At 35.7% G+C, this 16,911-nt stretch overlaps 1 protein-coding gene across 8 annotated transcripts in view; it reads right to left on the reverse strand.

The window, feature by feature from the left end:
* Positions 1 to 2,896: 2,896 nt before the first annotated feature.
* Positions 2,897 to 16,911, reverse strand: part of IL13RA2 (interleukin 13 receptor subunit alpha 2) — a 62,017-nt gene continuing 48,002 nt past the window's right edge. For 7 of the 8 annotated variants that reach the window (XM_037016872.2, XM_017664805.3, XM_017664810.3 and 4 more), the window contains 4 exons: positions 15,856 to 16,001; positions 14,701 to 14,845; positions 3,782 to 3,897; positions 2,897 to 3,036 (listed from right to left, as the gene is read on the reverse strand). In XM_037016872.2, coding sequence (XP_036872767.1) covers positions 2,986 to 3,036; positions 3,782 to 3,897; positions 14,701 to 14,845; positions 15,856 to 16,001 — 458 coding nt within the window. In that variant the 3' untranslated portion in view covers positions 2,897 to 2,985. The remainder of the gene's footprint in view (positions 3,037 to 3,781; positions 3,898 to 14,700; positions 14,846 to 15,855; positions 16,002 to 16,911) is intronic. The other variant, XM_073227419.1, reaches the window with a different exon arrangement.

Genomic DNA, 16,911 nt, shown 5'->3' on the forward strand with positions numbered 1-16,911 from the left:
TAGCCCTCATATTGGCTTTTAAATTCCATTTTCCAATGAAAGGAATTGAGACTTCTTGGAGAAATAGTTCATTGCATGGTTATGGCAGGTAAAGTGCAAGATGGGCCCAGAATATCTTGCACCAAAAGCATGGAATTGCTCGAAGAATGATAGGGATATATCAAAAGAAAAGAGAAGCCAGTTTAAAGAGGCTCCTGCTGTCCAAATCTGGAACAATGTGAACATTAAAACAAATAATGATAGTGACAGATTGCAATTCACTGAATAAACCGAGACAATTAATCAGATATAAATAAAGTAATAAATCTAAAGTTTCATGAGGAACGGGCTATTTACATGCTTTAAAATACAAAATACTTATTAATTACAAGGTGGGAGAGGATAATTTTACAGGGAAGAAACTTGATAGCAACCATTTTAATCAAGCGATCAAAATGAACATCATCAATAACAGGACACATTGAAACCATGCATCACCTGATAGAAATCAACAAGATGAACACAGCATTTCTGTGATGTTCCTGTCAAAGATGCACAACATGAAACTCATCATGAGGAAACACTGGACAAACCAAACAGAATTCTACAAAATAACTTGCCTCTAGTTTTGGCATCTAGATAGTACATCATTTGGGTAATATTGGCCTCATAGAACGAATTGGGAAATGTTTCTTCCCCATCAATATTTAGAATGCATTTGTGGAAAACTGGCATGAACTACTTTAAATATTTGGTAGAATTCACCAGTGAGGCCATCTATACTAGGATTTTGGGGAAGAAGTTCAAAAATCACTAATGTGATTTTTCTTTATTATAAAGGTTTTTAAAATTTTGAGTCAATTTCAGTCATTTGTGTCTTTCTAGGAATTTGTCCATTTCACCTAAATTCTCAAATTTATGGCATAATGTTCCCTAATGATGATTTTTATTTCTCTAAGGTTAGTAATTTTTCCTTTTCCATTGCTAATTTTCAGAAGAGTTTTCTCTCTACCTTTAATCAACATAGCTAAAGGTTTATCAATTTATTGATCTTTTCAAATAACCAAGTTTTGGTTTGTTATCTCTCATTTTCATACTCTTTATTTTGCTCTACTGTTTACTATCTTCTGCTTACTTTGGATTGAGTTTGCTCTCCTTTTCCAGTATTGTAAGTGGAAGGTTAAGTTATTGATTCATTTTTCTCTTTTTTTAATATATAAATTTACAGCTACACATTTCTTGCTAAGCACTGCTTTGGCTGCATCCCATAAGTTTGGTATGTTTTGGTTTTGTTTTCATTCTTGAAGTATTTTCTACTTTTCCATGTGATTCCTTCTTTGACCCATTAGTTATTAAGGAGTGTGTTAATTTCTACATATTTGTTTCTCAATTTTTTTTATCATTATCTAATTTCTTATATTCAGAGAACATACTTTATATGATCTCAACTATTTATATTTATTTAACTTTATGTCCTAGCACACAGTATATCCTGCAGATGGTTCCACGTGCTCTTAAGAAGACTGTGTATCCTGCTTCTGTTGGATATTGTTCTATAGATGTCTGTTAGATCTACATTGTTTATTGTTCAAGTTCTCTATTTCCTAATTCATTTTGTGTCTACTTATTCTATCCATTTCTGAAAGTGGGTTACTGAAATCTATTATTATCATGTAGTAGTTCTCCTTTCAATTCTATCAGATTCCTTCTCCATGTATGTTTGGGCTGTCTTGTCAGGTGTATATATAATTGTTGTGTCTTCCTGACGGAGTCACCCTTTTATTGTTATAAAATGTCCTTCTTTGTTCCTGGTGGAGGTTTCAATGTTTAATGAGAAGAGGTTTACATAGGGAAATGGTGCCTGTTATCATTCATTACAAGTAACAATAGAGGATGGTATTCTAGTTTACACGTTTTAGCTCTTTTTCCCCTCTTAAAGATAGATGATCAGTGACAATGATAGTCAAGGCTGTAGTTACCCTGCCCATGGGCTTACCTCTCCATTATATTATTTTAATCTTTCTCATTCTAAATATCAGTGTTTTTCAAGTTCAATATGCAAATGAATCACCTGGGGATTTTGTTAAAATTCAGATTGCTAATTGAGTGGGTCTGGGTTTAGGATCTGAGATTTTACATTTCTAGTAAGCTCCAAGGTAATGAGTGCCCACATTTAAACAGAAATTGGTCCAAATCAAAACCTGATTCTAGACTGTAATCTGTAGGTCATTATTTCCTAAATTTTAAAGCAACTGTCTACACCTAGGTTGCCACATTCTCTCCCAGAAGTAAACTGTCAGTAGTAGTTTGAAGGTTAGATGTACTTTAAAAAGACCTCGTCCTAATTTCAGAGGCTTGTGCCTTTTGGTTCCTGAATTTAAAAAAAAAATCACGCCACCAGAAAGTAGGAAACATTGTCTACCAGTCAGTATAGTAAAATCCCAAGCTTTTACGGGGTAGTTTGTGCCATCTTAATTTTTCAAATATAATCTCTAGTCACTTCATTATTTTTAGCCTTTTAAGCACTGCATTCCTCTCACCTTTCTCAAGAAATGTGAAGCACACATTTAGACTATGAATGTATTTAAAACTTCCTGCTTCTTATTAATCCTCTCCACAGGATACTTTTAAAGCCAAACAGCCTTATCCATGGTGAATACTCTCATCTCAAGTACAATTTAAAAAAAAAACTAGAATCTCATCTTCCAAGCTTCACCAATTATTTCTTTGGTTTAGTGCAAGTTGTGAAATCACATTGTTTTATTAATACATCACTGAATAGAATCTGGCCCATCCCTTGATGTGCAGCACTCTCACCATGGATTAATGAGGGAAAAAACCTGCTAATAGAATCCAGAATATTTGCTACTAATTGAAGGTTTGAGTATGCTAGAGCCTAATTAAATACAACAATGCATTTAAAGTAATATTTATTCAACATTTGAGAAAAAGTGCAATTTAATGATTCATAATTAACAGTTGGCCATAAGACTGGAAATTACTGACTCAGCAGTGTGTCTCTTGATGAGAAAAGACTTCTTTTTTTGTATGAAAAATCTGAAATTAAGAAAGAGCTCCATTATTAACAAATAATCATCAACAATAGAAATTATTGCACTTAAGAGTAATAACTCAAAGAAATAGCAAAAAAGTATTCAGCAGAGAAATAAAGTGAAACATTTCATACATTCACAGTTCTTTATTTTTAAAAGACCTGGCATTAAGACATATTTCTACAAGTCAGAATTCCTCCCTAACCCACAGTGATCTCTAGATTTTGTGAAATTCTGTGAACATTAGTACAACTCAAATAGCAATCATCTAAAATCAACCCATAATGCAGGTGATACATTTGTTATAGATTCTATCTCCAACTAGAATGTATGCTCTTGAAGGGAAGGCATCAAAAAATTTTTGTGATCTTTTGCCTGTGACACACACATAATATATTTCAGTCTATGTTCATTTTTAGTCACTCTTTTTCTTTTCTTTCTCCCAATCCTTCTTTTCACCTGTAAATCTTTCTTTGTATTTTCCCCTAGTCTAAAGGTAAACAGTGTTTAAAGATCTACAGCATTATTCCTATATTTCAACAAAAGTCAATACAGCCCAAAATGTAGCTTTGTAGGGTTAATTTTTTATATCACTGTATTTTCTGAAATCATCATAATCCATACAACATCAATTATACACCCACAGTGTGCAGAAAAAATTATAAAATGTAGGCTATCAGTTCTAAATGTAGAATATTTTTTTGTTATCTACTATCTCAGACTAAACATCATAATGTTATACAACTTACCATTTTCTTAAAAGCTTTTTGCTTATACAAAAGCAGACAAGTTACTAACAGAATAAATAATGAGATACAAGCAAATGGCATCAATAAAAATACCAAGGTTTCCTTCAGTATTTCACCTAGGATTAAAAATCACAAAAGAGGGGAAAGGTTAGATGTTAACAATTATTTTGAAGCAGAATTATTTTATAAGAAGACTAGTAAATGGTGAAGAACTGAGTTAAATCCAGCAACTTCTGCCATATTTGCCAGTGCTTAGGTGCCACAGGTAAGAGTATAGCATTCCTTTCACTTGTGCACTTTTTATATAAACAACTACTTTATAGAACTGCTTCATTTCATTAAAAAAAATTCCCCAAAGCCTAATTCTTATTTTCTGACATGATTTTGTTTAAAATTTGACCTTGTGAATTTTTCATAGTAAGAAAATGATTAAATAATAGCCAAGTGATTAGATAAACATGTCTTGTGTATCTCTTCACTTTCAAGTAGTAAAATGACATTACATAATGCGGCAAAGAACAAGAGCTGGTGAGGAGAACACATAACCCAAAATATGCTACTTTGGCATGTGGATTGTTTTAAGCTGAAGGCAGTCAAGACCCAGTAGACTCAAGAAGAACTTTGACCTTTGCCTTAACTACCTATAAGCATTTACATAGGAAGCCTGGCTCTGAGAGCACTAAACCAGAGACAACTTTTATCTGAGTGACCTATCTGTATGGCAGGGCAAACATCAAATTACAGTAGTCTCCACTTATCCATGGTTTTGTTTGCATTCTGCAGTTTCAGTTACCCACTGTCAACTGCAGTCTGAAAGCTGATGATCCTCCTGACCTATCATCAGAAGGTCAATGGCAGCCATGCTATGTCACAATGCCTACGCCATTCACCCCTTCATCTCATCCTGCAGGCATTTTATTATCTCACATCATCACAAGAAGGATGAGTACAGTACAGTAAGATATTTTGAAAGAGAGACCACATTCACATAACAATATTATAGCATATTGTTATAACTGTCGTATTTTATTACTAGTTATTGTTGATAATCTCTTACAGTACCTAATGTATAAGTTAAACCTTATCATAGATAAAGTAAAAAACAGTAATATATAGGGTTCTGCACCATCCACAGTTTCAGTCATACACTGGGGTCTTGGAACATATCCTCCATGGATAAGTGGGCACTACAAACCAAACATCTTCTTTTCTTACTGCCCTGTCCCTCTTCCCCTTTGAAGCCCCAGACCACTATCCCATTCTCTAGCTCAGGATGGCATATAAGCCTCGACTGCCCAACTTGCCCTTGGGTCTAATCCATGGGGCTACTGTACATATGGAATTAAATGTTTTTCTCTTATTAATCTGGCCTATGTCAAGTAATTACTAGACCAGCCAAACAACCTAGAAGGATAAAAGAAAAAGTTTTCCTCCCCAAAAGCTGGCATACTGGGCAGGATAAATGTCAATTAGCTGGACCCTTGCTTGCCTCAGGACTGCTGCAGCTAAGAGATCCTGGAACCTCTGACAAAAGCTGGCAGAATATTCCTTCTGATCTCTGCCAACCAAAGGAGCGTGCATCAACATGCATCTGGTGGACAGACGAACAGGCTGTGGATCTGAGCTGACTGGAGTTGAACCGAGTCCAACTTAAAAACCAGAACTTGGTTGAATATAAACATGAGCAACTTTTCCCTGAACACATTTCTTCGGGCAAGGGAAACAAAAGCAAAAATGAACAAATGGGACCACATCAAACTAAAAAGCTTCTGTACAGCAAAGGACAACATCAGCAGAACAAAAAGGCATCCTACAGTATGGGAGAATATATTTGTAAATGACATATCTGACAAGGAGTTAACATCCAAAATACATAAAGAACTCACATGCCTCAACACCCAAAAAGGAAATAACCTGATTAAAAAATGGGCAGAAGATCTGAACAGACACTTCTCCAAAGAAGTTCAGATGGCCAACAGGAACATCAAAAGATGCTCCACATCGCTAATCATCAGGGAAATGCAAATTAAAAACACAATGAGATATCACCTCACACAAGTTAGCAGACCAACATCCAAAAGACAAACAACAAATGCTGGTGAGGATATGGAGAAAGGGGAACGCTCCTACACTGCTGGTGGGAATCTAAATTAGTTCAACCATTGTGGAAAGCAGTATGGAGGTTCCTCAAAAAACTCAAAATAGAAATACCATTTGACCCAGGAATTTCCATTCCTAGGAATTTACCCTAAGAGTGCAGTAGCCCAGTTTGAAAAAGACATATGCACCCCTATGTTTATCGCAGCACTATTTACAATAGCCAAGAAATGGAAGCAACCTAAGTGTCCATCACTAGATGAACGGATAAAGAAGAGGTGGTACATATACACAATAGAATATTATTCAGCCATAAAAAGAAAGAAATCCTACCATTTGCAACAACGTGGATGGATCTAGAGTGTATTATGCTCAGTGAAATAAGCCAGGTGGAGGAAGATAAGTACCACATGATTTCTCTCATTTGTGGAGTATAACAATGAAGCAAAACTGAAGGAACAAAACAGGAACAGACTCACAGAACCCAAGAATGGACTAGCGGTTACCAAAGGGAAGGAGTTGGGTAGGGTGGGTGGGGAGGGAGGGATAAGGGGATTAAGGGGCATTATTATTAGCACACATAATGTAGGTGGCTCATGAGGAAGACAGTACAGCATGGAGAAGACAAGTAGTGACTGTAGCATCTTACTACACTGATGGACAGTGACTGCAATGGGGTGTGAAGGGGAACTTGGTAATATGGGTGAATGTAGTAACCACAAAGTTGCTTATGTGAAACCTTCATAAGATAGTATATCAATGATACGTTAATAAAAATTAAAATTAAAAAGTTAAAAATAAAAAAACAGGACTTGGGCTGTACTGGATCCAGTGTAAAGCTTCTTTGTGCCAACTCTCAGGGTAGTTTTGTCATAATGTGTCCCAGGCCATAAGGGGCCTTTGTCACGTCAACCAGTTACCTCATTATAACAAAGGACTTTGCTTTCTTAGGCTGGATCTTGTGAGGACTGCATTTTTTGCACTCTCCTTTGGGATGCCTCTTGCATTCATGGTTAGGCCATAAGAGGCTTATTGGTTTGAGTCACTATTAAAATTGATAGACCCTACTTGTCAATGGTCAGACAATGGATCCTTTGAATTGGATTTCTAGCTTGAAAATTTAATTTTTGGAAAACTCTCATCATCCTAAACAGTTATCTTAACTGGCACCTATGAAAAGACCAAATTAAAAAGAGGACACAAAGGAATTTAAGCGTTAGGACTCCCTTAAACAAGATGAAAGCAGAATCAGACTTAAGGCAGAAATTAAAGTTCACATTCAATGTAAATTCCCCCTCTCAAAATTAGCCCTGTCTGTCTTAGTTTCCCTTTACCTACAAGATTTACAGAAAGCATTCCAGCCTGACCTCCAGGCCATGTAAATACTGAAAGTCAGGAAGTGATTTCAGCAGAAGTACCAGAGAAAGGTAGTAGGCTTGCTTTGCAGTCCCTTCTAACTCCTCCTACTCTCCAGGGTTCTACCATCAGGCTCTGGTAACTTTAGGCCTTCCTATGCAATGTCCTGTGTGGACCCCCGACACCACAAAGTATTCATGTTCTCTGGTCAGATCTTTTAAAGTATAAAGCTCTTTTCCCTCCACTGTCAGACGATCTACACCAGATTTTGAGAGGAGTTGGAACCCTACTCACAGCAACCATATTAGCTGCTAAGGCATATTCTTTCTACCCACAGTTATACCGTAATTATCAGACAAGACAGATGGCAACTTTCCCCTCACAGAGAAAAGAAATAACGCGATTTTTTCCTAGGCCTTCCTGCAAAGAATCAGCTGCGGGTTGATGTTAGTAGCTGACAGAAGGAATTGAGGCTTTTCCCCCCCCAAAGGTGAATTAGTCCAAGGTTAAATTGTGCACTCAGTAAGAAGACCTTTATTAAAATGGTTCATATAGACTTTTATAATATCCCTATGCAAATTCTTTATCATCAACTTGAATGCCCTCATATCTACCCTCAAAGGAGGGTTCCCATATGGGCCCCTTCCAGAGTTGATGAAACTGAGGGATTTTCTCATAAACTGCTACATTATTCCCTTAAACAGCCAAGCAAAACAAATTAATATCAATGAAAACCTTGCCAAATTCTGGTAGATACCAGAACCTGTAGAGGGGATCCTGGGAAAACTGGCAGAAGCCAGCAATAAGTGAGAATTCTTAGTAGAAACAACGCTTCAAAATCTCTGTCTGTAATGCCTAGTCAAGAGAGGAAAATAAAATTTCACACTGTTCCTTCCTTTCCAAATCTGGACCCATTGATTATTGATCCTCTCTCCCAGGGATAGATATTTGCCTTCTTGCTTGTCTTGTTTTGTGTTCTAAGAACTTGGCTTGATTTTCTGCCTGGTTGGGTCATGCAGGTTAGGTTGTTGGTTCTTCTGGCTGCCTTTGGGAAAGATTCTGGATCTTAGGAACGTAATAGTCTTTGCACCCTCTTTGGGGACCCCTCTTATATCCAAGGGGTACTGTGTAATACTGCCAGGAATATTTATTGTTTGTCCCCACTAAAAAAATGACAAGATATTTAAAAGGATTATTTTAGTAGGTCTATGGTCAGAAGTTGGCCAGAAATTGAAAGCCTGATGGAAATTTCTTTTAGGCCTCCTTCCCTAAGCCAAAATGAAACTACACAGAAGGAAAGAAAACCCTTGTGAAGCCTTTTTAAAAGGATTTACTAAGACCTTTCAAAGCTAGATATAAATAAAGCAAATTGAAGATAATGGGTGGATCAACCTATAGCATTTCAGCTGCAACCCAATTCTTTGAGCAATTGAGAGTAACTGTCTCCCTATTTTACAAATCTTTGCAAAACTGGAAATGAAGCTCAAGAGGCAATTCAAAGTTCACCTACACCTTTCAACCAATCCTAAAACTTCCCCTATTTATCTCAAAAGGCTTGAAAATATTGTAAAAACCCTGGCCTTAGGAAACCAAAGTCCCTCTTGGAGGAACTTGCATTCTTTCCCTATACCTTTGAGATGTACATATTAAATCTCATCTAGATTATCTCTTTAAAGTAAAAACATCAGTGAGGTAATTCTTATCACAAGGAGAACCAAAAGGGGAAAGGGATTTGCAACTTAGGTGAAATTATTTATGAATTTATGAATTCATGAAATTATCTATGAATATTAATTTTTATTATTCTACCTGATTCATGGCAGTCATTTTAAAAATGGAAGCTGTAAGTTCTCTGTTTGCATCTGTCTGTAAGCTTGTGTCTATATGTGTGTGTGTGTTGTATGGCATTTTTCTACCTCCAAATGGTATTGCCAAAATTAATTTGTAAAAGACCTCTATTTAATTGGCTTAAAGAAAATTAAACATTTATATAAGGTGAATTCTCAGAAATATAATACAAATTAACCCAAACAAATTTCACATTTACATAATATAAACAGATATAAAGATACATATTATGTATATATATGTAGGAAATATATATATAAATATATGGGAAAATATTTGTTATTAAAGCTAGTTAGATTTGTTGGTTTACTTAAAACAGACATGTCTGAGTTATCAGCAGTAAACATAATACTTTTATTCTTTCTAAGCTTACTAAAGGTCAACTTGGTCAAACAGATAATTAAGTATTGTTTTATAATGATACGTGATCTTAATTTGTCAAGTGTCCAAATCTTTTGATATTTTTGAAAAACTTCCCAAAATCTAATTCTAAATGAAGTCATTTGAGTTAGAACTAATGTTGGGTTTTCCAGAGGCCTGGAAACATCTCAAAAGATTTGTTCTCACTCCTTAAAGAGATGTTAAACTAATTAGGCTTTCATGACATGTTAAATACATGGGAAGCACTGTCAAATAAGTGATGCTAAATGTTCTTAGATTATATTTGTGTGTATATATTTTATTAATAAAAATGTTATGTGAAATTCTTAGAAATGACATATCCTGGTATAATGATTATCAGTCATTAATAAAGCCAATAAAGCCCTTTGGAAAAATCAGCATGATAATGTGCTTATAAGGTTCCTGGCAGTCTTACTAGGTGAGTAAGAAAGGTCACTTCCTGGCCTGCTCAGATGTTTTGGGCACCTCAAGAAGAGAGGAATTTTACCCAAATCTATAGGCAGTGCAAGCAGTCTGATGGCAAGACGTTGGCTTGGCTTCTTAAAGTTGAGAGGCTTTAAAAGTTCAATCTGAACCTTAAATAGACAAAGTGATCGAAACAGCATAGGACTACAACAGAAAAAAAACCACATCAATCAATGGAACAGAATACAATAGAGAGCCCAGAAAAATACCATGCTTATATGGTCTATTAACATATCAGAAAAGAGGCAAGAATACATAATGGGGAAAAGATGGTCTCTACAATAAATGGTGCTGGGAAAACTGGATAGGTACCTGTAAAAGAATGAAACTGGATCACTGTCATCCATCATACACAAAAATAAGCTTTAAATGGAATAAAGACCTAAATATAAAACTTGAAACCATAAAACTTTTAGAAGAGAACATAGGTGGTAAAGTCTGGAACATTGGCATTAGTAATTTTTTCAGAATATGCCTCCCAGGCAAGGGAAATAAAAGCAAAAATAAACATTTGGGACTATATCAAACTAAAAAGCTTCTGGACAGCAAAGGACACCATTAACAAAGTGAAAAGGCAACCTACTGAATGGAAGAAGACACTTGCAATGATATATCTGACAAAGGGTTAATATCTAAAATATATAAAGAACTCATACAACTCAACACCAAAAAAAACCCACACAATCCAATTAAAAAATGGGTAGAGGACCTGAATAGCCAGTCTTCCAAAAAAGAAATTCAGATGGCCAACAGGCAAATGAAAAGATGCTCCACACCTCTATTCATTAGGGAAATGCAAATCAAAACCACAATGAGATAACACCTCACACCAGTCAGAATAGCTACTATGCAAAAAGCAAGAAATAACAAGTGTCGTGAGGATATGGAGAAAAGGGAACCCTTTGTTGGTAGGAAAGTAAATTGGTTTGCCACTGTGGAAAACAGTATGGAGGTTTCTCAAAAAATGAAAAATAGGAATACCATATGACCCTGTAATTCCATTTCCGGGTATTTATCCAAAGAAAACAAAATCATTACTTTGCAGATATATGCACCCCCATTTTCAATGAGCATTATTTACAATAGCAAACATATGGAAGTAACCTAAGTGTCTATGATGAGATGAACGGATAAAATGTGTTAGATATACACAATGGAATACTACTCAGCCATAAAAAATAATGAAATCTTGCCATATGTAACAACATGGATGGACCAAGAGGGTATTAGGCTGAGTAAAATAAGTCAGATAGAGAAAGACAAATACCATTTAATTTCACTTATAAGTGGAACCTAAAATAATAAAGCAAATGAACAACAACAAAAAACAGAAATAGATTTACAAATATAGAAAACAAATTGGTGGTTGCCATAGGGAAGGGGTTGGGAGGATGGGTGAAATACGTGAAGGGGATAAAGACACACACACTTCCGGTTATAAAATAAATAAGTCATGGGATGAAAAGTATAGCATAATGAATATAGTCAGTTTTATAATATCTTTATATGGTGACAGATGATAACTACAGTTATCATGGTGAGCATTTTGTAATGTATGTAATTGTTAAATAACTATGTTGTACACCTGAAACAAATATAATATTGTATATCAACTATACTTAGACAACAACAAAAAATTATAGCCCAATCTGAGATTCTTTATGAAAAATTTCAGGAAAGCAGATTTAAAAGAGCCTATATGATCAATCACTATTCTTGTTAACTCATGTAAATAATCAGTCCAAGTTTATTGAAATGGCTTAATTTGCAACCAAATTAATCTTACTGTGGTTACTTTTTATAAAAATGGGGAGGACTGTAGATAGAAAAGTTATGTTTCATTAATACACCTTTGTGGATATCAAATTCAAGTGCTATTGTCATTGGGGTTTGGGTTTCTAACTGTAAATTAGACTAGATCCTGAAGTCTTCCAGTTTCCCCCATATTTGGTTATAACTCTTAAAACTGACATTTCCCATTTTTTCCCACCCTCTGACTTGGAATCATTGAGAGCTAAAACTGTCCTATTCCTGAAGTCATGCAAGCCAAAGGTGCACGACTTGATACGAACTTTAGAAAAATCACAGCAGCTCATGTACAGACAATCTATGTGCCTGGTGCTGTGTGGGCCACTCAGAAAGATCACCAGATGAAATATCAAATTTCAAACTGCAAACCACGAATATCTATCAGACTGCTAGTCCCTGTCTTCATTCCTTGTTAAGATGCTTCATACCAGTCAGTCTTCTCAACTGGTTACTGTCAGAACACAGCAATTTATAATCTGCTCCAACAATTAACCTTTCTTTTACTTTTGTTTCCATAGAAATGCCTCTTATCAAATACCTGATTGCATGCACTAGACTTGGAAGCCAACCTCCTAAAATGAGATACAACTGTACCTGAACTGCTTCTGGACTATGAAACTTCTAGGGATGGGGCTGGAGAAGAGGCTGAAGAGGACCAGAATACATGACCCCAAAATATGCCACTTTAGCAAGTAGATTATTTTGAGCTGAAGGCAATCAAGACCCAGCAGACTCAAGAAAAACTTTACCTTTCCCTTAACTACCTAAAAGAATTTAGATAGACAGAGAGCTAATTAGCAGACATAACTTTTATCTGAATGACATATCTGTATAGCAGGACAAACATCTAATTACCAAACATCTGCTTTTCTTTTTCTTCTGTGAATTACCCTCCTTCCATTTGAAGCCTCTGACCCCAATCCCATTCCTTACCTCAGAATGGCATATAAACCTTACCTGCCCGACTTGCCCTTGGGTCTCATATTTCTGTGGGGTTCCCATACATATGAAATTAAATTTTTCTATTAATATGTCTTATGTCAATGTAATTATTAGACCAGCCAAAGAACCTAAAATGATACTCCCCTACACTGGATCTTCAATAAAAGTCACTGTGTAAATAATGGAGCTAGCCTTTAAAAGTCATGTTTTTGAAGTTGTTTCACATTCTAGAGACTAAAGAGATGTTTCTTTCTTTCCTTTAAGGGTGAAGGCTTAATGGTTCTTCTGCATAGCCAGAAACGAGCAAACACTAGACAAATTTACAAAGCAGACAAAATTTGTCCTTCCAGAACTACTACCTCCTACTTGTTTTGAAGTTACTATAGAGCATATTGAATCCTAGGTCCATATGAACACTCAAATCTACTCCCTACCCCACCTTTTCTTTGTCCTAATTTCTAGGATCTTCTTTTCTACTAGAAAATTACCTGTCAAATTAAAAAGCTCAGCTCAGTAAAGATTTGCAAAAATATAATCTGGAGAAACAACTAATAATGTAAGCTTTTTGGCATACAACATTGAGTGGGAAAGCAGGCTTCTTTTCCAGAGGTTCCAGTTACCTTCCCTCTACAGAGTCAATCCTGAAGAAGACATACTTTCATTTCCAAAAAAATTATTGTCCTATTTTTCTATGACTTGAAACATCTAATAATAAACGTCCTGAATAACTAAGGCTACATGCATCTCAGGAAATTGTTCCTAGTCTGAAAGTAAGATTCTACTAAGAGGTACCCATCAGGGCAAAAGAAACCTCAGTGTAGTCATCAATATCATGTTTAAGATCGTATGGAAAATATTTTAAAGGATGTATATTTTGAGGATGTGGTTAAAAACTCACCATATCCACTTTAAACTATGCTTTGACTAATGACAGGATATAATTCAGGATATTACTTACTCACTGTCAGTTCCATAGAGTCTCCAGATTTCTTATAGCAGTGACAAAACTGAAAAATTTAGAACCAGTAAGTGTTCTTTCTGATTCCACTTATCTCTTGGTTAATTGAGTTCTCCCACTGTCTGCCTATTTTTTCTCCATAGCCCTTAGTGATTACATGGTATATTTTTTGTTTATTAGCTGCTTTGTTTATTGCCTATCTCTACTCAACTTGGGAAAAAAATGTAAATTCTGTGGAGGTGCTTAATAAATATTTGATGAATGAAAGGGAACAATGACACCAGTGTATTAGTAGGGTGGTAATAGTCAAGCAGGGATTCTCTTACAACAGAACAACATGAGAGAAGATGAATTACTGATAGAAATGCCAGAATCTGTCTGTATCTACATCTGTATATGTATTTCCATATCTATACACTTGAAAGCAATGTTAATTCCTTTCATTTCAAACAATTATTAGCATTTCGATTGATAAAGGTAGTATATAGTGAAATACAGTTGATATTTTGCCTCTTAAGGCTTTTTAGTTTATATTGTTATTTAATTTAAAGATGTCTTTTTATAAGTCACTTTAAATCAGTGTTGGAAGTGAATGGAATATGCATTTTACTAAAAATGACATTTTAATTGGAAAAACATTTATTGCTTACAGTACTAGATGCTTGAAAGTAAGTGTATGCTGACCTATCCTCACTTTAAGATTTCTGTTCTCTGGGGAATTGAAAGCATAGGAAAATACTGACTGAGATAGGCACTCCCAACAATGAACTAGCATATTCTCTTTACTATCAGTCAAAAATACAAGAATGTTGATAAGAGAACTATGACAAGACCCTTAGTTCAACTAGTTTAGCTTCTAGTTAAAACTGAATATCAGATTTTCTATAAATCTATGTTTGATGGAGGTGCTTGCTAATTTATCTTCTCTGTAGACCACATGCAAGAGCCTTTTGATTTCCACAATTACAAAATACACTGAAAGAAAACTAATTTTGCTAGCAAGTAGCCCCAGTTATTTAGTCACTGTTCTTTTATCTCCTACCTTTCCAACATTGTTTATCACTCCACTCACTCCAAATTCCATCATCTGCGCAATAAATATTCACTTTGCTTCTTACTAAAAAGCATAATTGCTGGCTTTCATTTGCTGTTCTTGTGATGTATACCTCATTTTCAACTGCGGTAGTCTGAAAGCCAAGGAAAAAATAAGATGCCATTATTTGATCTAATTGTAGGCTAGACAGATCACACTTGGTTTGCCACTTTCATAGTGGGTTTTGTTACATAAAATATATCAAATGACTAGAAAGATACATTCCAAAATCCTAACAGTGATTATCTCTCTATATGGTGGGTTCTTTTTCATTTTTCTTCCATTCCTTATCTGTATTTTAACATTTTTTTCTATACTGATAATGGATCACTTGTAGTAAACGGCATGTGTGACAGGGCAAAATTCCTAGGTAGCTTTGCTGTTTATGATACCCAGTATTTAGATTAGTGTCAAATTTCCCAGATTCCATAAACTGGAAAATGCTACACATACTAAATTAGCAAAAAGACAGAGCTATCATGTGAATACTGTTTCTATGGAAACTATAGAGTTTATACACACAGAGCTTTTTTTCTCTCATTCTTATTTTTGTTAACTGCCCCATGATCTGTGTAACAGTGCTCAGGGCTTGGCATGAAACTACCCCTTCAGATATGAGAACACATAAGGCTGGACTATCTCAAGGGAAATATAAATTACTGAAGCAATTACTTCAATTTTGCATTTCAAAGAGCTGAAGAGTGTTTCTTATCCAAGATAACAGCTTTTCTTTCGTTGCAACTTTTCTTGGGAACCAGTGTACCATAGTGGACTGGAAATAAGACCTGGATTCTCATTCTAGCTGTGTTATTTGATTGTAAATCAATTCAAATCAATTCAACTCCCAGTTTTCTCATCTGTATATGAAGTGACTTGGTTATCTCTAAGGTCCTATGTTGCTTTAAAATTAGTATGATTGATTATGCTTTCAGACTGCAAGAATCTTTCTTTCATCTGCTAGATTATCTGGTTTATGGAAATTAAACTAAGATACTGTCAGGTTCTATTCCTCATGTGGATAGCAACTGACTTTGGTTTTCATGTTTGCTATTTTATTTAAAAAGTAACATTTATGGCTTTCCCAAATAAATGCAATGTCCATACCACCCAGGTAGTATCATCTTCTGTGAACTCAATTTCATAAATCAAACAGTTTGCTGGAATGGGTCCCTCAGGCATGCTCCATCTTAGGTTAATTTCCTCTGAGTTCTTCACAGTAAGACTAAGGAAGTTTGGTGGCAAAGGTTTAACTGAAAAGCAAAAGAAAAGCACTTCAACAGGAAGTTATTGGAGTTTAGCAATAGCCTTTACCAAAAGCTAGGGACATCTGGTAATAGAATCCTCCAGGATAATTCCTCTATAATTATTATTCTCATAATGTAAATTAAAATCAAAGTTGCTTGCCAACTGTGGGGTAAATGGCATAGTTTTCAGAATCTTCTAACCTGGCCTTAGTCCGTTTACATAATGGGTGTTTACTACTGCAGCCTCCAGCTGTCTTGGCAGATCTGCAGCAAGGGGTAAAGAGAAAACGGCCATTCTCTCCTCCCCTTTGTTCCTGGTACATAATTGGTCTGGCGCCTGCCAGTCACCAAGGACCTGCCCATGGAGTTCCTCCAGGAAGGGGCAGGGTGGGGAGTAGAGAGCATGCCATGGTTTTAGAGAAATGGAGCACAGAGCAGGTTTTGCTAGCAGGGACTGGGGAGAAAGGACTTGGGGAGCATACATGTCACTGCCAGAGGGGACAGAGCCAGGCCTGGCTAGCAAATTCCAGCAAGCTGTAAGCAATAACAATGGTTTCTCCCAACCTACCCTTCCCTTTGCCTTACTTGGTTTCACCAAATTCATAGGGGAGTTTGTTCCAGGAGGTGGACCCCCTGCCCCCCAAGCCACACCAACCAAGATTAACCTAAGAAACTTGGTTATTTTGGATACTAATTTTTTGATAAGTCAAATGTTGATAAATATTTAAACCCAAGGGAGAAGTTAGAAGATCCCAATCATTATTAGTCATTTTTCGATTTTGTAGCATTAGAAACAACTACCACAATCATAACTACTCTTTGTATTAATAACTAACTCTTATTTAGAGCTTGTGATGTGTCAGGCATGGAATCAGGGATGTTATATCATAAACTCATTCATGTCTCACAATGAACC

Source organism: Manis javanica, chromosome X, assembly GCF_040802235.1.
Source record: "Manis javanica isolate MJ-LG chromosome X, MJ_LKY, whole genome shotgun sequence".
Taxonomy (NCBI): Eukaryota; Metazoa; Chordata; class Mammalia; order Pholidota; family Manidae; genus Manis; species Manis javanica.